At 42.2% G+C, this 23,609-nt stretch overlaps 1 protein-coding gene across 4 annotated transcripts; it reads left to right on the top strand.

Moving 5' to 3' along the window:
* The first annotated feature begins 1,969 nt into the window (after positions 1–1,969).
* Positions 1,970–23,543, top strand: qki2 (QKI, KH domain containing, RNA binding 2). Of its 4 annotated transcripts, none has more exons than XM_061706798.1 (9): positions 1,970–2,463; positions 3,730–3,878; positions 5,984–6,100; positions 12,882–13,025; positions 15,136–15,223; positions 15,434–15,718; positions 16,828–16,851; positions 18,317–18,394; positions 21,036–23,543. In XM_061706798.1, the coding sequence occupies exons 1-9, from the start codon at positions 2,322–2,324 to the stop codon at positions 21,056–21,058; spliced, it is 1,050 nt and encodes a 349-aa protein (XP_061562782.1). In that variant the 5' UTR covers positions 1,970–2,321; the 3' UTR covers positions 21,059–23,543. The 4 variants fall into 4 exon arrangements, with proteins under 4 accessions (XP_061562782.1, XP_061562784.1, XP_061562785.1 ...); XM_061706800.1 differs by having other exon boundaries at positions 18,320–18,394; XM_061706801.1 differs by lacking the exon at positions 16,828–16,851.
* Positions 23,544–23,609: the final 66 nt, after the last annotated feature.

Raw genomic sequence — 23,609 nt, forward strand, 5'->3', positions numbered from 1 at the left:
CTTTGTACCTCTATTTATGCCAGTGAGGCATCGTGACAGACCGAACAAATGAATGGTCTTCTATTAGATGGCAGGAAGTAAATACAGGAATTAATGTATCGATTTTTTGTGACATTTTGGTTTGTTGGTGCGCCGTGAGATTTTTCAATTGTAAAATATGTTCCTTGGCTCCATAAAAGTTGGAAATCACTACTCTAGTCAGATCGTGCATTCTAATCAGTCTGGTCAAACCAACATTACATGCCAGAAATAATGGTTGCTAACTTAATTACTTTATTTTTAATTAAATGACTTCACCCACACTGAAACTTTAGAGCATGATTCGACAGAACGGCGGCATGTTAACGTCCTACCGTTCGTGCTACCACTCGCTTGCTAGGCTAACGTTTTTGTTGCCTGCTTGCGAGCTGTATCGTATTAAAAGTACGGGAACATACCTCAAGAAAGCCTTAAACGAACATCCTTTCCTCTCCTGAGCACCGGTGACCACCAACACACGTTTTCCCCCATTTTGTCCACATAATGTCGTCGGCGCTATCCACTCTTGTCGTCGTCGCCGCGGTAACGAGTGTATCCGGTCGCATTTGAGTTGACAAAAAAAAGCCCAATGATCGTAAAAAATGGGATGCGGTGGTATCGGAATACAAGATTTTACTGCAGTCTTGAATCTTGAAAGAGCAAATTTGTCTTGTAGTCTGATTCGGGCATTACGTGTTGTCTGCCTCAGACGTGTTGTCTGTCCCACGCTGCCGACATAACTTTTTTGGCCTTCAGATATTTACAGGACTACACCAAAAGACACACGACAAGGCTAAAAATAAACTAGCTTTTGGATTCAAATATACTGTGCACGATGGCGACGCATAATAAATGTCTTTTGCGTAGCCGGTTAATGACGTCATTGATCGGATCGGCGAATTATGGCATTAAAGCCGATCAGCATAAAATGCTAATTATCGGCCGATACCGATAAGGCCGATAAAATCGGTGTAAAGTCTAGTAGTAAATGGCCGATCGAAGCTGAAGTCGGAGCTAGGCCACACCCTTTAAAGCCCCAGCAAACGCACACATAGAAATTATGCGCGACCAACTTTCGCATTCAGCAAAACAGGTCGTAGCACTTCAGGTTCAGGTGACTGGCGGAGCCCATTGGCAGGAAAATATAAAGCAACTCCAGAAATATGAAACATCTACACTGGCTTTTATTTTACACAGGATGTCTTAGAGAGCTACAAAAGATGACCATATCCGATGTTTGCGCTTCATTTGTGTTTACATATATTTGAATAAATGAAAGATATGCATCTATTTAACTTTTGTTCGAAGACACCTGCTATAAACAAAATACTGATATTTTTATTTTTATTAAAAACGCAATTTAAAAATGGTGGTTTTTGGGTGGGCTGGAACAGATTATAATGGCATTACAATTTATTTCTGCGTGTATATATGGTCAAAATGATGCGTAGATTCACGCTTCTTCTGCCATGTCTACCCCGCAATGCTTTGCGTTTAATCACAGAAGTCAGATTCAACGAACTTGGTGTCGATCTGTATGTCAACAATCCAATTCACGTGAATTGCTGGATACATTATGTCGAATATAAATAAAACATACAAATATATTTACGTTATATAGTTAGGTTAAATCTAGAAAAACAAGTGCTCCTGTTGGTGAATGTAAGTGTATTCTCATCGATGTTCCAACCTAGCTAGCCTTCGAGCTAAACTAGCCGGAAAAACGCAGGCGCGCGCCCCTGGTCGAGCGGGACAGTTGCGGCGAAGCAACAGATGCGCATACCTTCACGTTGCCCGGTACGTACAGTTGTGCGTGCGCGTGCGCGACGCCACACGGGAGGGGAGGAGGCGTCGTAGTATGCGCTGCTCAATGGGGACGAGCACGAGCCTCCACCCTTCAGGCGTTGGCGGTGACGCGCGGCGCGCTCCCCAGAGCGACACTCGTGCTCAGCCGCGCTACTGTAATCATATGATAGCGAACCCGGCTCCGGGACAACGCAGCCGCCGCCGACTTGTTCGCGAACAGCTCTCAAGTGAACTTTTTCTCGCCGCCCTACCTTTCAAAACAACTTGAGAGTCGCGGAGGGGCTCGCATCATCCGGAGACGAGCAGGGGGTGGGGGGCGGCTGTGATTTGAAGAGTAGCCGCTTGAGAGACACGCTCGTCGGCCGGAAGACGGTGTTGTCCTGGCATTTGGGGACTTTTTGTTTTTTTTTTAAACACTCCACCTCCCCTCCACCACACAATATATATTTTTTTAATATTAAATCCCAGCAGAGTCATTTTGCGTCGACGCTCCAGCCATGGTCGGGGAGACAGAGGTGAAGGAGAGACCCAAGTCCAATCCGGACTACTTAATGCAGCTGATGAATGACCGGAAGGTGATGAGTTCACTGCCCAACTTCAGCGGCATCTTCACGCATCTGGAGCGGCTGCTGGATGAAGGTAATGTGGTGGTTGCTGTGTACGTGTGTGTGTGTGTGTGTGTGTTTGGGGGTTGAGGAGGGGGGTCACTTTAAACTGGCCAAATGTGAAATTTTTTAAGTTCATCTCTCATACAATATGCCTTTCTCTGTGCTTTATCAGTTACACGCACACAAACACACACACACACACACACACAGAGTGAGTGAGCGAGTGAATGAGTGAGTGAGTGAGTGAGTGAGTGAGTGAGTTGGTGATGGGAACAAACAGACAGTTGTTAGTCTTTGCCAGTGACCTAATGCGCAGGCTTATGGTGGGAGTGATGCAGCCCATCCCTGCACAGGAACGACACAACATGTCACTGGGAAACTTGTTCCATTCCTCTTCACTAAAGCACCAATACACAAATAATCACGTCATTCCAATCATGTACTCGAGTCATTTGCGATACTTTTTTTTAAGCATGACGCTCGCTACTTGAGTTTTTGACAACAGGTCAAGTCATTATTTTAAACACACACGCACATAGGCGGAAGGCCGAGCGTCTCTGTCTCCCTCGCACCACATGATAGCGTGACAGCCGCGTTTAGAATCAAAGTGGCCCATGTTCGGCGTGTTCTGGCCCGGCCCGAGTTATGTGGACAGGCGCCCAGACCGGACAGACGCGACGGATGCCTCACGCACACCCTTTAGCCCAATTCAGAGTACTGTGGACACGTGCTGTATGTCAACTCATGCTAATCGACGTGACGGCTATTCATTTGTTACACGAAACAAACGCAAGATGACTTGATGATGGCAGCGTTTCGACAGCTTCTTTCACTTCTCATGTTGTCGTCAAAGTGTCGCCATGACCCAAAAGTGGGGGGGTCATAAGAGGTTGTTAAGGGATCACTGAGGCTTGAATTGTAGCTAGCCAACAAGCCTGCTGAGGTCAGATGATATTTGCGCCTCAAGGCAGCCATTGGGTTGTGTTTGTGTGCGTGCGTGCGGTCGGCATGTAAGCACTTATTATTGCGCCGGGGTGTCATTACAGAGGCATTGTGGGCCGTCGGTTCAAAGCCTAAACAAACATTACAAGAATGACAGTGTTTTAATTGGACCTCTGCGCATAAGAGCAGACGTCGCATGAGTTTTCAAAATGAGCAATCCTTTCTGTCCGGTTTCATTATTGGGTCACAGTGACCTCCCGAGCACATTTACTTGGTCAAAAAGGACGAAAATGTGTCAACATAGCAGGAGTGATTGTCATTGGTTTCTCACAGTGTCTTTTTTCTTGACCGGCAGAGATCGGGCGGGTACGCAAGGACATGTACAACGACACAGTGAACGGAGGCATGTTCAACGGACGCGACATGGAGGAGTTGCCCGAAGCCGTCGGCCCGGTGGCCCAGCTGCAGGAGAAACTCTACGTGCCGGTCAAAGAGTACCCTGACGTGAGTGGGGGCCAGTGTGTGACCTTCGAACCCCTTTGCCAGCCGTTTACTTTTCACCATAGTCCCTTTTTATCTCCTGTCGGCAGCGGGAGGGAAGCCAAAAAGTCAGTTGGGCTTCACGAGACCGGTCAATGTCATTAAACCTATGTACAGTATACTCTCATTAAAAAAAAAAAAAAAAACAGTCAAGCCATTTTAGCCAATCAGAAGCCCAAGGAAAGTCATTTCCAAGGAAAAGATAGATTACAACTACAACAGCAAATTGCAAATCATTGAAAATTGTTAGTGGAGTAGATCTTGAATTCAAAGTTTGAGTAGAATACTAAAACTATAAAAAAAAAAAGGAGACGGCATCTTCTAATCAAAATTGCTGACCACCTGTGCATTTCACAGTTTGGTTTCTATATTAATTTTCCTGCAAAGTGATGGACAGCCGTGCTGGACTATGTGAAAATCAGATGCACTGTTAGTGTCCACCACCCCTAAAATACCAACATTTCCGTGAGCACGCTGTTTGTTGAGTTTTTGAGTACCAGTACCATAAATCCCATAAGTAGTCATTTTGCATTTTAGAGAAATGAACAATTTCTAAAGTCATCACATCAATAGGAAATTAGCTGTGATGGCCTACAAAGTAGAAAATATACATGACAGAATAATAAGAAACAAATAATTTTTAAAGACGAACGATTTCTAATTTATCATGCCAATAAGAGATCAGCTGTGATGTCATAGGGAAAAAAAGGGAGACAGTTTACGTGCCATAATAATAAGCTATTAAGCAATTTCTAAAGTCACTGCGCCAATAGGAAATTAGGTAGTAAACTGTGATGGCATACAAAGGAGACAATGTAGTTGCCGGAATAATACCAAACAAACTATTTCTAAACCCATCCAATCAATAGGAAATGACCTGTGATGTCATACAAGGGAACTATTTCCATGCTAGAATAATAAGAAATTAGACGATTTCGAAAGTCATTGCGCTGAAAGGAAGTGAGGGAGTAAAATGTGATAAAAAAATCTGTATATTTAATTGTATATTAAATATGCTTTAATTGTCCTACACAGTGACCTTGAGTGGCTTGAAAGGCAGCTTATAAATACATTTTATTATTATTATTATTATTACTATTATTATTATTATTATTGTTATTAAGTCATACAAATGAAACAATTCAGTTGCTGGAATTAAAAAAAATGAATGATATATATAAAGTCATCACGCTAGCAGGGAATAAATTTGGATGTCAAACAAAGGAGACAATCTGCGAAAAACAAATGCTGGAAACCAATTTTGAATCAACTTCATCTCAAACAGATATAATGATCAAATTACTGTATTCAATTTATAAATTTAGTTTACTGATAAATGCTGATTATTCATGCAGTTTTAATCAGCGTTTGCGGGGCCCCGTACCGCATCCATATTTACAGGCACTTAAAAAGGTGGATTAAGTCTTACCCCTGCCCTAAATATAATGTCCTATGAAGCGCGCAAGCATCCGGCACATCCTCCCGATTGCCGCCAAGTACAGTTAAGTACTTCAATATGAGTTGTGTTGATTCAGATTGAAGGGCTCACATGATTTTTTTTTTTCAACAATTTTTATTGTTGTTTTATTTTTGTTTTTTTTTTCCCTCCTGCCCTTCACCTCCCTTCCACCAGCACCACGCATCAGCTCGCCAATCAGCGAGTAGGCTGTCCTCACTCACATGACGGCAAACGCTTGAGATCAAGGTTAAATTTAGAGGAGCCGTTCATCTCTATCGGTGTGCGCGCGCCCATGTGAGTCAGAGGTCAACGCGGCGTCGACGAGCAGCTACTGAGAATTTTTTTTTATGTGTGTGAGTGACGAGGATACACACATTCACTCACACACACGGGGCAGCTGTCTTGTTAATCACTCAGTCTCTGTGACAGATAAGGTTAAGCGAGTGCCGCCGTCCTCTCATACCGCTAAGCGCCCCCTATGATGATCTATTTTAGTCACGCTTGGTAACACAAACACATCACACAAGCCCCCCGCCGACCTCAAATGGACTCATGTCATATGCACCCCTCTTGTGTATGATATTCTTTTTATTCTTTTTTTTGGGTCCAGTTCAACTTTGTTGGGAGGATCCTAGGCCCGCGCGGGCTGACGGCCAAACAGCTGGAGGCAGAGACCGGCTGCAAGATCATGGTGCGCGGGAAAGGCTCAATGCGAGACAAGAAGAAGGTACGAGTAGCTCTTTAACAGGCTCTCGGGTCGTTTGTCGATCTTGTTTTATTGCCTTTACTGAAAGGGATCGCCTATTAAAGGAGTCATATGGGACAGCTGTGGCTCCAGGGCTCCCCCTTAAGTTGTGAAGTGTCTTTTACTTTCAGTTATGAGCCCACAGAAGCTAAAGAACCCTGGCCAATGGACAAACATGCTCAGCGCTAACAGGCTACATCAGTGTTTATTCTTATCTGTAATAGGACCGTTTCTTCTAATACAGTTATCAGGGGAGCGAGAAAGCATGAGTTATTGATGCCTCCCCCCTTAAAAAATGTTTGTAATTGTCTATACTCATCTTTTAAATAGTGAATATACCACAAACGCATTAGTGGATTTCAAACTCATCTTGCAACATCATCCTAAATGGCTTATAGATGATTTGATTTTGAAAAAATGCACCAGAAGTGTGCATGTACATGCACATGCGGCGAAGATGCTCAATACTTACCAATAACAACCCAGGCTATACTTGGCTCCTCCCTGTTATATGAAGCTTAACTCTCAGTCGAGACGTATTACGTCAACATACTTCCTTGACACGTTCCAATTTAGTCAACACTTTGACAGCATCTTGTGGCATCTTAGGCTGTTTCGGACATACCCCAAATAGGGACTAGATGAGTTTTTACGTGACGAGTGGGAAGAGAGGATCCACAGGAAAAAAAACATGAATAGGTGAATTCGTAAATAATGCAAACTGCGACTATATTACTGTTTATAAAATTAATAATTTTGGTAGCATGGTGGACAACTGCTTCACTGTTCTGAGGTTTGGGGTTCGAATCTCAGCTCCAGTCTTCCTGTGTGGAGTTTGCATGTTCTCCTTTTGCTTTCGTGTGTTTTCTGCGGGTCCTCCTAATGAGGATAAGTGGTATAGAAAATTGATGGATGGAAGGATCATTTATTAAAGTAGAAGTAAGAAACAGCTGAGGCTTCAGGCTTCCCCTGAGAGCAGCAACATGACAGGATTTCTCCAAAATGACAATCTGTCAAAATGCTGAGTCTGGTTGGAATGGCAACTTCAACCTAAGTAATATGCACTAAGAGTTTTGAAAATCGGATGATGGGTTCTTGTGAATTTTTTTGTGTAAAAAAAAAATATATATTTTGAGGAATGTTTTCGTGAGATACCGCCTACAGGAAATCTGGTCAAAAAATGCTTTCAAATTAGAGTAAAACAGTATTACTCGATTATTTTTCAACATTATCTCCTTGATCCTTTGGTTTCGTCTGCTACTCGTGGAACCCCTTCTCCAATTGGCTGATGAGTTTCAGTTTATAAAGGTGCTCCCCCTAGAGTTGTGAATTTCCTTTCAATTGTTAGCCAACAATGTGCTAATATGTTTCTGCTTCTCATTAGGAATGTGTGTGCATTTTTTAAAATTAAATTTACTGAAATTGGCTGGCAACCAGTTCAGGGTGTACCCCGCCTCCTGACCGATGATAGCTGGGATAGGCTCCAGCACGCCCGCGACCCTAGTGAGGAGAAGCGGTTCAGAAAATGGATGGATGGATGGATGGATGTAACTAAGGACTAACCTTTTAAAGGATTAATTAGGAACATTGGTGAAGTGTCCTTTACAGAAGCTAAAGAATTCAGTGAATCCACGAAACGCTAACGCAATGTTTCTGCGTGTCCTTAATAGACGGCAAGAATGTTTGCACACGTTGTTTAATTACATTTACTCAAGATTCACTTATTAAAGGATATGTACGGAACAGCGGTGTCTCCAGCACTCCCCCTGGAGTTGTGATGTGTCATTTACTTTAATTGTTAGCCAGTGAATGAATGTTGTAAACATTAACAGAACATGAATCTTGGTGTGTATTTACTGAATGGAAACCCTTATTAAATTAGCACTAAGAAACAGTTTTGCTCCAGTCTGGGAATGCGCATTGTCCGTCCATGTTGGTGTGTTTAGGAGCGCAGGCCACAACATTCAATAGCAGCACAGACGGTAACTCTAACACAACATAAGATGTGTCTAGGCTGGTAGGTGATCGGTGCTAGCCATAGTAACAGCAGTAGCATTATTAAAATTATTATAAACCAGTGTATATGAGTTCAACGGTATTACTTTAAAGGGAAAAAATACATATTTGTGGTTTAAGGTGGCATTGGGTTAATCAGAGTAATAGTGACCGAGCGAGGCCTCACTTCCTGTTTTCACAGGAAGCGCTGTTCCTTTGACACACTCAAAATAATTGTAATGACTTGTGTCAGGAGGTCACCAGACATCACAAATCAAGGTTGCTCAATAGATGAATGTTGGAAATGGGAGAAACTACGAAATGTAATGAAATTGGGTGTTGCCTTCAGGGAGAGTCTGAAATCATACCTTTCATCACACTATCTATCCATCTACATAAAAGCTCATGAAGTCGGGAGTTGCCTTCATGGACTGTTTGAACCTATAGCGTTCTTTACATTATCTATCTCTATCTATCTATAGAATCTAATCGTGCGTTGCCGTCATGAGCAGTCTCAACACTGTCTGTCGGTCTACAGAATCTAAAGAAGTGTTGCCTTCAGGGACTGTCAGAAATCTTAAATTTTCTCACATCATCTGTCTCTAGCTACAAAATATAATCGGGTGTTGCCTTCATGGGTCATTTGAAATCATAGCTTTCCACATCTATCCTACCTATCTATCTATCTATCTATCTATCTATCTATCTATCTATCTATCTATCTATCTATCTATCTATCTATCTATCTATCTGTCTGTCTGTCTGTCCGTTTGCCTGTCTGTCTGTCTGTCTGTCTCTCTCTCTCTCTCTCTCTCTCTCTCTCTCTCTCTCCGCCACCCACAATGTGTTTTCAGTTTTTTCTCCTTGTCCCGCTGGTCTGTCCATCTGTCTTTCCTTCCTCTCCCCTGGTGTCTCCTCCCGTTGGACGGCTCCAGCTTTCCAAACGGCAGGTGGAGCAAGTCCAGCATTCCATCTGACGCACCCCCACCCACCTCCCCTTCTCTCTCTCTCTCTCTCTCTCTCTCTCTCTCGTGCACTCTCTCTATCTCTCTCTCTAGAACATTCCCTACCCCGCACACCCTCCGAGAGAGACGCACACACATAGGAAGGAAAACAGAGACACAGTGGGAGGGGGGGCGAGAGAAAGATGTTGACTTTTAGTGCTCTTCAAAACGATACATCTCACTTGACAAAACATTCGCAGAGCAGGCGTCTCTCACTCCCGTGTACACGGCCCACACTGTGACGGACGCTTTCGTAACTTTGCTTTCGACCAGCGTGTGGTTGCATCAAATATTCGTCTCCTATTACATTTTTTTTCCCGAGTTATGAAATATGAACTAGAGCCGAGATGCTAAAATTCTTCACAATTCTGGCCTGTGGGCATGATCAATGCTGCAGTGCTAATGCTTAGCTTAGCATTGTTTCTTAAAGGTTTAGTTTTTGTATATGTCGAAGTCCAATTCCTATTGTCATTCAGGTCACAGTTAAGGTAGAGTCTATTCAAAGTAACAATGGGATTTGTCATTTTGTGATCAACATACAGTAAAACTCACTACTCCCATTTTTTTCTGTAGAACCAAACTAACAACAAAAACTCCTGATTTCCTGGCACCAAGACAGCGAACAGCAGCTTTATGGAAGATTTTAGTAGAGGCCCAACACTGACAGGCAGGAAATGGTCCTTGTGGGGTTGATGCCGGAGGAAGCATTGTGGTAAACTTCTCAAGACTATGCAGAGAACTGTCCAGATCGCTATTGGCAGTAGTGGAGGTTAATTGCTAAACAGTCGCTGCTCAATGTACAGCAAGCTACAATAAGTGCCCAATTAAAAATAGTCTTTGCAAAATATAAATTTACAACGCCAATTCCAATGAAGTTGGGACGTTGTGTTAAACATAAATAAAAACAGAATACAATGATTTTGCAAATTTTCAACCTATATTTAATTGAATCCACTACAAAGACAAGATCTTTAATGTTCAAACTGATAAACTTCATTGTTTTTAGGAATAATCATTAACTTAGACTTTTATGGCTGCAACATGTTCCAAAAAAGCTGGGACAGGTGGCAAAAAAGACTGAGAAGACTGAAAAAGTTGTTATGGATGCAAAGTTCAAAAGCATCTGTGATGGTATGGGGCTGTGTTAGTGCCAATGGCATGGGTAACTTACACATATGTGAAGGCACCATTAATGCTGAAAGGTACTTACAGGTTTTGGAGAAACATATGCTGCCATCCAAGCAATGCCTTTTTCATGGACGGACGGCCCTACTTATTTCAGAAAGACAATGTCAAACCACATTCTGCACATGTTACAACAGCGTGGCTTTGTAATAAAAGAGTGCGGGCACAAGACTGGCCTGCCTGTAGTCCAGACTTGTCTCCCATTGAAAATGTGTGGCGCATTATGTGTGGTATAAAGCGTAAAATACGGACAGTACTTCAACAATTAGTGTCCTCAGTTCCCAAACATTTATTGAATATTGTTAAAGGAAAAGGTGATGTAACACAGTGGTAAACATGACCCTGACCCAGTTTTTTTGGAATGTGTTGCAGCCACAAAATTCTAAGTTAATGATTATTTGATAAAAACAATCTGGTTTATCAGTTTGAACATTAAATATCTTGTCTTTGTAGTGTATTCAAATAAATATAGGGTGAACATGATTTGCAAATCATTCTGTTTTTATTTGTTTAACACAACGTCCCAACTTCATTGGAATTGGGGTTGTAAAAAAAAAGAGTATTTATACATCACTGATTAGAAAATGGAATAAAATGGCCAATAGAAAAGTAGTAATTGGATTTTGTCCTATGTAGTTAACTATACCTTCTCCACACACACCTAAAGCGAGTGCCCATTGAGATTCTATTGCATTATCATTCATGGCAGCATTTCATCACCAAGCCACTGAATTGCGCTCAGTTAGTGCAGCAGTGTGGCGCATTACATCGGCAAAGACAAATAACCCTCCCACACACACACACACACACACACACACATCAACAACTTAACCACATCATTATACCACTATTATCAGAAGCTAATTCTGATTACTCCTTTGGCTAACCCTAATCGGTGGTAACACTGCAGCTCTGCTTACCCTTTGGCTTTGATATGATAGTGCTTCGGGCGGTCATGTCAAAGTGGTTCTTTCGCTCTGGAATGTCGCTCATGTCATTGGCTGAGAAACCTTATGTTGGTGGTTATTATGTTAATTAGCACCACTGTTTCACTCACCGACACATACTGTAACTAAACAAAAACATGGTTGTTTAATTTCACACTTGATGAGTGGTCAGGCATATGCAAACAATGAAAAGTCAATTTTCCATAATATGTCCACATTGACCTAACTGCAAATATTGATATGATCAGAGAAGCAAAAAAAGGCTATCTTAGCATAGCAGCTAAACGGTGAAGTCGACGAGCATAATGCAAGCAAATTTTTGAAATATAAAACTCAATGTAATCTCTTTTCGATCACATGAACTTTTTAAGCTAGTAGCAAATGCATACTGTAGGGAGGCTGTTGGGACTGTTACTACAACAGAAGTTAGTTTTTCCACAGATTTTACGTATTAGTGAATTAAAAACGTTTATTATTCCAACAAAAATGGAAAACTAACTGATTCCCTCAGATAATCGTCTTCTGGAATGGAGGACACAACAATGATAAGCAAGAAACATGTTGCAACAGTTGTGAGTTGTTGGAAAATTGCAGGAAAGTTTAATGATTTAGGGAGTTTGAGAATGTTGCATAACCCATGACGAGTTATTTCTCGAGACAACACGCCTTTGTTCCCAGTTATTATATCTCATTATTCATTCACTACATTGCAATTGTCATTGCAAATATGTGAAATCAACCATTTTCATTGTATAATTTTTATGTTGATTACAGTTTTAACTTTGAACTGAACTGAATCATCTTTTTACGAGGGTTAACATGCAAAAATTCACCTTTTTTTGGTATACTGGTAAAGGTTTATGTATTTTACTGGTCCCAAGCATGACCTATCAGTAGCGCCCCCTTGAAAAATAGCCCTCGACACTAATTTCATCGATCAACATGATATTGGGTGTACATGTCTATCATAATCGGGCACATGAAATGTCTCAAGGGCTCATGTACAAAATGAAACAGAAAGTCTGCCATTTTTTGAAGCACCCATTTTGGGCAAATTCCAGGGCTCATACGTTGCCAAATTCCTACTTGGGAATTCGTCCAGGTGAGCCCCAATCGGAACCATGTAACCTGGACAGACGAATGAAGCTAGCAAAGCTTTTTTTCTACCCACTGTATGCTTTCTAATGTGGGTGTAGCAAAGTCTCTACGTATGGTCATAATTTCGGGGACTCGGCATGAAAAAGTGGGCGCAAGAGCCTGTTCGTCACTGCTTGCAGGTTTTCCAGTTTGACCGAGTGAAATGAAATTTGGTTGGCATGTCTATCCTCTCAGGATGCACAAAAAAAGTTTCAAGCACCCTTGCCTCAAATTTAACAGGAAATCGGCCATTTTGGTTTGAAGCAACCATTTTGGGTGAATTTCAGGACTCGTACGTTGACTAAATCGTACTAGGATTTTAAATTTCATTTCCATAATTATAAAATGGGTCACTTTGACCCGCAGCATAACAGGAGGATTAAGAAAACACCCACTGAGCCGCATTACATGACGCTAGTTGTAGCGCATGAATGGGATAGGGCCCATGCCGCGCATACAAACCGAGTACGCTTCTTGTTGTTCTACTCCATCCAGGAGGAGATGAACCGAGGCAAGCCTAACTGGGAGCACCTGAGCGAGGACCTGCACGTCCTGATCACGGTGGAGGACACAAACAACCGCGCCAAAATCAAGCTGCAGCGGGCCATCAACGAAGTCAAGAAACTCCTCGTCCCCGCTGTGAGTATCTCAAAAGAAGCGGGGATGAGAGTTTAGCGTTTTGGTATGCACGGAAGGGGGGAAGGGGTTTGTCGGTCCAAAAATGTGTGCGTGTGTGTGTCTGTGTGTGTGTGAGTGAGTGAGTATGTGTAAGGGGTTAGGGTAATTAGGGAACATGCACAAAAAGGGGTTGCCACGGCAACACCGGGTTGTTTGAAAGGCTGTGTGAATGAATGGCGAGTCTGTTCACTCGTCCTCCCCACTCCATCACTCCTTTCACTCGTTCACAACTCACTTCATTCCCAACGACCGGCTACAATATTCCTTTTTTCCCCTTTTTCCGTCGCCGTTGTTATTGTCCGCGCACAAGGGGACGTTTTGATTGGACTCCTCGGCATCGGTCGCATTCTCCAGCGCCACCTACATACGTCCCGCCCTCTGGTGCTCACGTGGAAAATGGCACACACACACACACACAATCGTACATTGGGAAATCACAAGCCTGCCTTCTCTTGCAACAACTGGGGCAGAATGAAAAGACCAGTGGCATGAATTCTATTGCAGTCGAACCTCAAAGTTTAAGGCCATAAGACGTCGTGGTTATCGGGAGCACCAGTACCTGTTAATTCTATGTAGCTGCAGAAGCCTCTGGCTAATGATATGTGTTGGCTTAACCCCACAACTTTGCCTTGAAGCAGTAAATCAGACGAGCTTCTCAGCGGGCAGTAACTGGAGCTAAGGTGCAACTAGCTTGTTGGACACAGAATAGCACAGACTGGGTGCTGTTCAGAGTCTCTGACGATGCCAGAATCTTTGCTTCTAGATTCATGACGTCAAAGTGTGTGCCGTTCGCGTTTGTGTGTTGGCTTTTTTCAATTGTCCACATTAGGGTGGTGGGTGAGCTGGAGTCTATCCCGGCTGATTTTGGTCAAAAGGTGCGATATACCGTGGACTGGTCACCAGCCAATCGCAGGGCACATATAGACAAACATTCACACTCACATTCACACCAATTGACAATTTCAGTCTTCAATGAACCTAACGTTTTTTTGAATGTGTAAGGAAGTTAAAATAACCAGAAAACATGTAAATTCCACACTGGAAGGCTGGAGATTCGATCCCCGGAACTCAGAATTGTGAGGCAGATGTGCTAACCAATAGTGCACCCCTCTTCACTATTATCCACACTTGCCTTCCTTTTGCTCCATTTGCCTTTGATGTCCTTGCGCCTTTTCCTGGAAATGACTTTCTTCAAGTCTCCGATTGGCTAAAATGGCCTTGGCCCCTGTTGCTCTGACAGCCTGCAATTGGGTTTAAAAGCACATGGACTCCAGCTGAATGACTAACTGTATTCCCGATAATATCACATTATAAGGAGGCGCAGAGTGGACAAATGTGACAGTGAGAAGCATTCATTCATCTTCCGTTCCACTTATCCTCACTAGGGTTGCGGGCGCGCTGGAGCCCATCCTAGCCACCCTCGGGCGAGAGGCGGGGCACATCCCGAACTCGTCGCCAGCCAATCGCAGGGCACATATAAACAAACAACCATTTGCATTCACACCTACGGACAATTTAGAGTCTTCAATTAACCTACCCTGCATGTTTTTGGGATGTGGGAGGAAACCGGAGTACCGGGAGAAAACCCACGCAGGCACGGGGGAGAACATGCAAACTCCACACAGGTGGGGCCGGGATTTGAACCACGGTCCTCAGAACTGTGAGGCGGATGTGCTAACCAGTCGTCCACTGTGGCGCCCAGTAAGAAGCAGAGTGATGGAAATACGGCCAGGCTGCTGACATGCAGCTCAAAAGTTCACAAATAAGTCTATAGTTACATGTCATATAAAAGCACAAATAAGCGCTGGCGTTACATACTGCAGCGCTTTTACAGTAACAACCATTCTGTAGCGGAAAACCAAATCTACAGTCGTACGGTAACACCACTAGGATAAAATCCTATGTGCAGTGCTAAGACTTTATATTTCTCACCTTTTCCTTGTCTTTCTTTGCTGATTACCTGGGAATCTCAGAGTTCTGGTGGCGTCCATTTTTAACATGACCTTATAAGATTCCTTTCCCTACGACCTCAACTTTGACATTGATTGAGATTGCGTGTGTCTTTGTATAGGCTGAAGGTGAGGACAACTTGAAGAAAATGCAGCTGATGGAGCTGGCCATCCTGAATGGAACCTACAGAGACGCCAATGTCAAGACACGTAAGGATCAAAACACAGGATGGGAGGGGGCCGGGAGGAGGATGGTGGGGGGTCTTTGCACAGCAGACCACTGTATATCCAAACAATACCTCTGTTCCTTGTAACAGAGACTGTTTCTCCCTTCTTCGTCCCCTGTCCATTGTGTATACGTCTATGTGTGGGTGCGCACACACAATCATTGTGCGTCTTATGTGCGTGTGTGTGCCGCAGCCACCGCCAGCTTCCCGCTCGGCACCCCGCAGGCCCCTCGCATCATCACCGGCCCCACGCCCGTCCTGCCGCCCACCCTGCGTAACCCCGCCCCCGTGACCACGCCGACCATCATGCCTCTGATTCGTCAGATCCAGAGCTCTGCCCTGGTGCCGGGCGGCAACCCGCATCCGGCCCTGGTGCAACAAGGACCCGAGTCGGGGATCATCTACACGCCTTACGAGTACCCCTACACACTGACGCCCTCCATATTGGAATACCCCATCGACTCGACCGGCGTGTTAGGTAATTAATCGCTACGGTTCATCATGTTCCTACTTGGACAAGGGATGTATTATGAGAACTGGATGCTTGGCTCCAAGGCATCAACCCAAAAATTTAAATTCAGTCGATGCCATGCACACAGAAATTGCTCTTTGCGCTAATATGTCCTGTGGTTAAAACTAGAGCTTTACAGATGCCACATGTGTCCTGCAGTGTGTTGTGGTAAAGATGCCAGCTGCATTCATACATGGTGGTATCAGACATTATATGGAAAGGGGATTACTACTACAATTTGAGGTGTGACATTTATTTGTTCACAGGTCAACACTTTGGGCTCTATTTTCATAAACCGCATAAATCGTGTGTGGCAGGCGGCGCAACTGTGTGCCAGGGGCAGGCTAGACCGGTGTTGGTAATTTTTGTAGATCAGCGCAACCCGGCAGACCAGAGAGTGGGCAGGCTGCACCACTACGGGAGTATTTACAGCCGACTCCAATCACAGCGGCTCCTCTTATTCCCTTTAAATGTGGTGCAATGCAGTCTCGACAGACACATCTTCTGTGCGGAAGATGGCGATGTGTAATGGCAGCTATCCGTATGTGAGTGGAGCATTGTCACTGTTCTTGTCCGGTGTGGCAACATACAATGTGAGTGGATATACAGAATGAGCTGTTGATCATTGCTGGCGACTTAAATGTGTCAGCACACCTCAGTGTACCTGTGCCCTGATAAAATTCACCATAATCGTGTTAGACCAGCAGTCTAGCACAGTGATTTCCAATCTTTACGCTGCTGTGAACTTCAACTTTAGAAATGGCATATCTGCTGTGCAGGCAGTGTGTGTTGTGGTAAAGACGTTTACCCCGCACATGGGGTGGCATTGGATATTTGTCATAGTGATAGTAAAGCTTTGTTCACGGGAGCAGCACTTTCTCTTTAAAATCTGCTGCGAACGTCAGCTTTACAGATGCCACGTACGCTCTGTATTGTATTCCTCAGCCCTTAACGTCACACAACTTGATCAATGACAATAGATGAAGATGGGTGATGGCAGCCATCTGTGTCCAGCTCTCGTAATACATCCATCCACATGTAAACCTGCTTGCAGAAGCTCATCATCGGGCTAATAGTCCCTTCGTCCTGTGTTTTCGCAGGTATGGCTTTCCCAACCAAAGGCTAAGCGATTAGCTATTCATCTTAGTGCACACGGACTGGCTTGCAGAGGAAAAAAAAAAAAAAAAAAAAACCCAAACCCTCCCTTTCCAGAACCTACACCCCACCCATCCTTCTAAATACTTACAGTATGTTACGGAGCAAAGGCTCACAGCTTGCTCACACTGTGGGACGACAGATTCCTCGTGCTATAGTTAAGTGTCCATGGCTTCATCTCGCTCGTGACGTTCTATTAGCTGACTAGCGTGGTGGTGTGACGCATTCAATTCTAACCTTGTTTTTTTTTTTTAACAAAAAAATAGTTCAGCTTGTAATTTTAACACATTTTCTAGTGTAGATGTTCTAGCACGCGCTGTTTGTGATGTTTTTTTTGTTGTTGTTTTTTTTTTTTTTTTTTAAAAAGCTTGTTTAATGATTCCAATGCCTCATTAGTGTGATTTTGAAGCGACTAGTGAAGCTTTTTTTAATAGAAATTTAGTGGGTTGGATTAATCTTTAGAGAACAGAAGACCACAACACAACAAAATTCTGTCCTCTTTGAATGACTTAACACTCCTGTTATGTACAAACACTTATCACTTATTTTTGTGTGTTAAATTGAGGTGAAATAAGGTGTGTGTGTGTTTGTTTGTATGTGTGTATGATATGAACTATATTGGACAATGAGTGTATAATATTTGCAAAGAAAAGAATTAGCCATTTCAGCACACTCCTTTCACCCGCTGCATCACTGCCAGGTCAATATATTTAATAGAGCATGTATGGGAAGGGAGGTGTTTGCAAATATAAAAAAAAAACATTTTTATAAATATGTAATATAAGAAATTAAGAAAAATGACAAAAATAAGGCCAGCGGAAGATTTATCTTAATCCTTAAATATTTTTTCCAGATATTTTTTGAGTCAATGAGTCACTCTTCGTTTAATCATAAAAAATACAATACAAATTCTATTTTTTTAAATAATTTTTAAATGAAGAAATGATGCGAGCAGAACAGGTTTTATCATAATTTTTATTTAAAGTTTTTTTTTAAATCAAACTTTAACCCTCCTGTTGCATGTTTCGTACAAACAATGTTCATGGGTCAATGTGACCCGCTTTGTGTGTAGTCAACAACAACAAAAAATTATAATTTTTTAACTTATTTTTAAAAAGGATGAGGGAAAAATAAGCCTAATAGTTTAACCTCAATTTGTAAAAACAAAAAGCAATTTTCCTAGATTTTTCAATTTGACCCACAACATAGCTGGGGGGTTAAAACGGGTCCATTTGACCCACAGCATAACAGGAGGGTTAAATATAAATCCCTCCCCCCCCCCCCCCCCCCCCCCAACTTCCCCCCCCCCCCCCTCAAATCTCCCAGAAGTGGCCGCTGACGTTGTGTGATGTCTTTTGTGATGAGTAACCTTCTGTGTTCTGTTTTGGCCAACGTCATCGCGCTTGTTAGCAGGTGCCATGACCGCTAAGGTACGCCGCCAAGACAAGAGAATCCATCCTTACCAAAGGGTAGTGACCACAGACAGAGGTTAGTTAGCTCACCAGCCACTTTTTGTGTACGTGTGTGTGTGTGTGTGTGTGAGTGCGTGTGTGCGCGCGCGTGCGCGCGCATGCAGACCAAGGGACCAGTTTATGTGTTTGTGTGTGTCTTAGCATGGCATGCCAAGCTTGGCGTAAAATGTGAAAACAGTTTTGTTGCAGTAAAAGTGACATTTCGGGAGGAGCCATGTTGGGTGGGGTGGGGGGATGTGGGGGGGGGGGGGGGGGGCTCTCTTATCTCTTGTTCGCTAACCCGGGCGGCCACTCTCAATTAGAGTGGATCACTCCATTCATGTGACTTCCTTCCTTGTGACTCCTGGACTCGGGAGTTCTCGTTTTTGTTGTTGTTGTTTTTTTTTTCCATCTCTGCTACTTATTACCCAGCACGTCCTATGGGAACCTTTTATTTATACCCGATTTCATTCCACTAGTTCCCACATTTTGTTGTGAATGATCAAAGTGTTGTGCCCGATGACTACACGCCACTTAATCCCATTTTACTACTATAACACAGCGTGTGATGACTACTGAAGTCTGTGTTCCGAGCTCTTTTTCTTTGTTTTTGTATGAAATACTGTTGTTTGTGGTCTTATCAGTCGCCCACTGGACTTTATCATTGGGACTGTTTACATCTTTCATATTATATTTCCTAGCCAGAGTGGTGCTGTTGCCATGTATTTAGCTGCAAACAATAAAAAGACAAATACATTTGTATATAGGGATTTTAAAGTGCTTATATGAAGCTAATGGAACAAAATCGCTTGAAAGTATTTGTAGTTTTTTTTTTTTTTTTTTTTTAGTTTGTACATTTTTATTTTTACAGTATGCTTTTTATAGATGAAGTATCTCCATGTAAGACTTCTGTTCCGAGTGTGTAGCTCCTACTGTTCCCTGGAAGGCAGCGTTGTTGTGCTTGTGTGTGTGTTTTTGTTTTGTTTTGATTTTGTTGTTTTTAAAGATGAGGTGACCTTCTCAATGCACAGGCCTCATGACTGTTTTTATGCAATATAGACATGGACTAGCTAGCTACAATATGTATGTGTGAGCAGTGGTGCTCCTGTTGTACAAAACAAAACAAAAAAAAACACTAAAAGGCAATAAAGACGACTATTGAGAACAAAATAAATCTCCAAAGACAACCTAAAGACTCTAAATTCTTGTAGTTAGACTGTCTATTTTGAATTTGTTTCCTCTGAAAAAACAAACAAATCACCATCTTTTAACCTCTCATTGCTATCTCTTACTACGGCACCTCTCTGCTCACAGTAGACATTAGCCGCTCTGCTAATACTTCCTAGCCAATGGAACAAAGCATAATCAATAATACTAGTAATCAGTCAGGCTTACTTGCAACTCTATAGCTCCTTACGACGAGAGGGTCACGCTCTCACCCACATGAAACCATGCCGTCCATGGTTACCCAAAGTGCACGCAGTGCTAAATCTGCAGGAGTTGTACGGCAACTCCACATGGAAAAAGTGCAAGATGCGAATTTGGACGACACAATTATGCTCCTCAAAAAAAATTTTAATTTTACGAAATATAAAGCCCTATATTTTCACAGAAAAACTTGAGGGTGTTTCAAGGAAAAACGGATTTTCACAAAAAGGTATTTTTAAAAGTCAAAATGTCCTATTTTTTGAGGGCAGAAGTAGTAGTATTTTTTTTTTTTTTAATTTAGATGAAATTTTACTCTGAGAAAAAAAATTATCTTACAAGAATACAATAGTTTTTTTTTTTTTTTTTTAGAAAATGTCATATCTTTTCAAAAAGTAATATCTTACTGTATCGTTTTAAGTTTGTAGAGGAGAGAAATCTTAATTTAAGAGATCAAGAGATTTTATCATTTAATTTTTTAAAGAAAAACGTGTATATTTTCAAGAGAAGTCATATTTTCAAGGAAATGCTAGTATATTGTCGAAAAAAAATACTTTGAGGACAAAAATTCTATTTTTCGAGGGAAATTATTTTGTCTTTTATCGTAAAAGTTTTTTAAAAAGTAAAATGTATTTAATTTCAAGGAAAACCATATTTTTGGACATAAAATTTAGTATATATTTGAGGTTTTTATTTTTATTTTTGAGAAAACAAAGTTGACAATTTTCAAGAAAAAGTCTGATATTCAAAAAAATCTCATTTTTCAAGAAATAAAGTATATGCAGATATTCTGGAAAATGTTATTTTTTTAATAGATTTTTGAGGGGAAAAAAATATATTTTAGAAAAAAACTTAAAAAGGCAGATTTTGTTTTTTCAAGAATACTGTTATACATCCACGATGACAGCCAATGTATGCACGCACAGTCATGGCTCGTCGTCGCTGTGTGCACTTTGGGTAACCACAGCATCTCCTCCTCTACCTCATGGTTTCACCGTCTGGTAACATGAGTAGCATAACGGTAACGGTGGTCACATGATGCTGGGGGCAGCGGAGCATTCTGCCCCTAGCACCGGGTGCAACCACCGTAGAAAAAAAGATAATTGCCTTGTTGTCATCCCGACGCCACTAGCTGAAACTAATCTCTCTTCTATCTTTTGTTTTTTTTTCTTTTTATGTCCCCTTCTGTGTGCCTCTTTTTTTTTTTTGTTCCGTTTCCTTTCCTGGTCTGTCTGTGTCCCGTCTAACTCTAGCTGCCACGGCAACTAACCCATGACACCTTTTCCACCCACTGATGACCCCAGCCCCCTCCCCTACCCCATCTCATTGGCCAAGTGCCCCCCAGCCCCGGCGCTCTCCTTCCCTCGGCGCCCCCCTCCCACCCTTACCCGGCTCAGCCAACCAGAGGCCGGCCCCGGAAGCGACCCTTCCATCTAACCAGCAGCGGACGGCGGCCGCGGCGACGATAACCCAGCAGGGACCGCTGCCATCAAACTTTTAGCCCACGTGCCTTCCTCTCGCATATTGCCCACCGTCGTCATTGTGGGGGTCCGAACGAGCTCCTGCATAAGCAATAATTATTACTCCTCTTTATAACTCAACTACTGAAGATTCTAATTGAACTCACCCTGCACTCAAACCGTCCACAGAGAGAGAGAGCTGTTGATATTGTGCATTCTACTTCATCTCAACGAGCAACCAACTGCTAACATGTTAGCATTTAATTAATGTTCATTTTTGGGGTAACAGTAACAGACCACAGGGCAGGATGTAAAAACCTTTATCAACATGCCTCAGCGCTTTTTGTACTTCTTGCTGTGTGTTAGCATACCAACTGTTAGCATTTCATGAGTCCTCATTTGAAAGGGCACCCAACTAAAGGGCAGGGAAAAAAATCCTTAATGACCTTCCAGAGTGTGTTCTCGTACATATTTGCATACCAAGTGTTAGCATGTTAGCATTTTATGAGTCCTCATTCGAAAAAAGCGACTGACTATATGGCAGGATGTCAAATCCTTAATGACCATCCCGATGGAGTTCTCTTATGTTTGCATACAAACTGATGGCATGTTCGCATTTTATACATTCACATTTATAATAGTACCCCACTACAGGCCAGGTTGTTAAATACTTATTAATCCACAGCGTTTTTTTTATTCAGGTTGCGACTGTGCAACTGTATATTTTAGCATACTAATGGTTAACTTGTTCGCATTTTATCAATCCTCATTAGAAATGGAACCCGACTACAGGGCAAAATGTTAAATCCTTATTGACCAGCCTCAGCCCTTTCTGTACTCATGCTGCTATCTTGCTAGATGATAGCATACCAATTGTTAGTATGCTAGCATTTTATCAGTCCTTATTACTATAGCACAGATACAAGGTATCGGTATCGGGCCGAGACCATCCTTAGTTCACCTTATCGGGTACTATAGGCTGCAGATACCAGCCACCGATACATAAAGCAAAATGATCTGACATTAAGTAATTCCTCTTCGGCAGTAGTTGGCGCTACACTATGGCGGTTTGACATATCGGTGAATCATCGTGCGTGTCTAAAAGTAAGAATGGCCTTTCTTCACAATTATATGTAATTGAATTTAAATGTTATGTATCAAAAGTACTTGTGGTAGTCAGCGAGTACTCGAGTAAGTATTGGTATCGGTCTGAAAAATAGTGGTATAGTGGTATCGAACATCCATACTTATTACAAATAGCACCTGACTACAGGGACTACAGTTTTTTTTTTAAAGAGTTCCTCTGAGGTTTTATTTCATTTGATTTTATTAATGCTTCCATTAAAAAAAAAAACAAGGGAACTTGTTTTTGGAATCATCCTTCTTTCTTTTAAATATCACTGACGTTTTAAAGAGTGCCTTGAATTTTGTGCTTCCGTTACCCTCGTCGAGCGAAGTAAAATGCCAAGGCGGACCCTCTCTCACCGCAAAAAGAAAGTGAAATCCAAAAGGGCCAAAGTATCACAGTCATCAAGTCAAGGATCCGGATGCTTCTTTCGCAGTACTGTGAGTCAACATGCAGGGTTTAAATGCCAAGTGTGAACACGTGAAAGGACATTTGCACAACAACTCAACAAAAGTGCCTTTACAAAATGTTTTTAAAAAATCACCAGTTAAAATGTTTTTTATTACAATTTACCGCTTTCTCCCTCATTTTACTGCCCAATCCCTGTCCAAGTGCCACACAGTATTAAGCAGTGATTCATAAAATGTCTTTTTATGTATGCGTGAGGATGGAACACTGCAATATGTTTTTTGTCATAACTTGCCCACACATCCTATATAAAGGAGCACATGCAACACAGCCAACCGAGGCCTTGGTATGAAAAAACACGGGGTCGTAACACCTGTAACGAGTTTATATGTATTTTTATATGCTATTTTGTACATTAAATGACCTTTTCAGAGTTGATGCCTTGCTCTGTGTATACATATCTATACAACAGTGTGTCCTGAAATACTGGAGATGTTTTGTGTGTTAACTGGAGCCTCGGAGAAGAGCGCCAGCGCTTGCCTCTTGTGCCTTTATTTTATTTGGATTTGTTGTCTTTTTGACAATTAACAGTGTAGTTCCATATTAATTTGCCCTTCAGCGGCCACTGTATTGGGTGTACTAAAATCTTCTGTGTTTAACCACTTCAATTGTATCTGTCTATATGCTTTTTTGAGGGGGGTTCTTTCTAAAACGTACATAATAAGATGGATCTGGGAATGATGGACTCTAACATTGTGAGCAGCAATAACGTGATCATTAAACTCTGTTGTAAAAACTAACCAACTTTGTTGCTTCTCTCACTCTCAATAGCA

Source organism: Phycodurus eques, chromosome 19 (genome assembly GCF_024500275.1).
Source record: "Phycodurus eques isolate BA_2022a chromosome 19, UOR_Pequ_1.1, whole genome shotgun sequence".
Classification (NCBI taxonomy): domain Eukaryota; kingdom Metazoa; phylum Chordata; class Actinopteri; order Syngnathiformes; family Syngnathidae; genus Phycodurus; species Phycodurus eques.

What these genes read in the sequence shown, in the direction of transcription:
- qki2 (XM_061706798.1), top strand. Translation starts at nt 2,322, where the DNA reads ATGGTCGGGGAGACAGAGGTGAAGGAGAGACCCAAGTCCAATCCGGAC. An exon ending in TTCGTCCTGTGTTTTCGCAG is followed by an intron (nt 16,852 to 18,316) that starts GTATGGCTTTCC and finishes CGCGCTTGTTAG; the next exon opens with CAGGTGCCATGACCGCTAAG. An exon ending in GGTAGTGACCACAGACAGAG is followed by an intron (nt 18,395 to 21,035) that starts GTTAGTTAGCTC and finishes GTCTAACTCTAG; the next exon opens with CTGCCACGGCAACTAACCCA.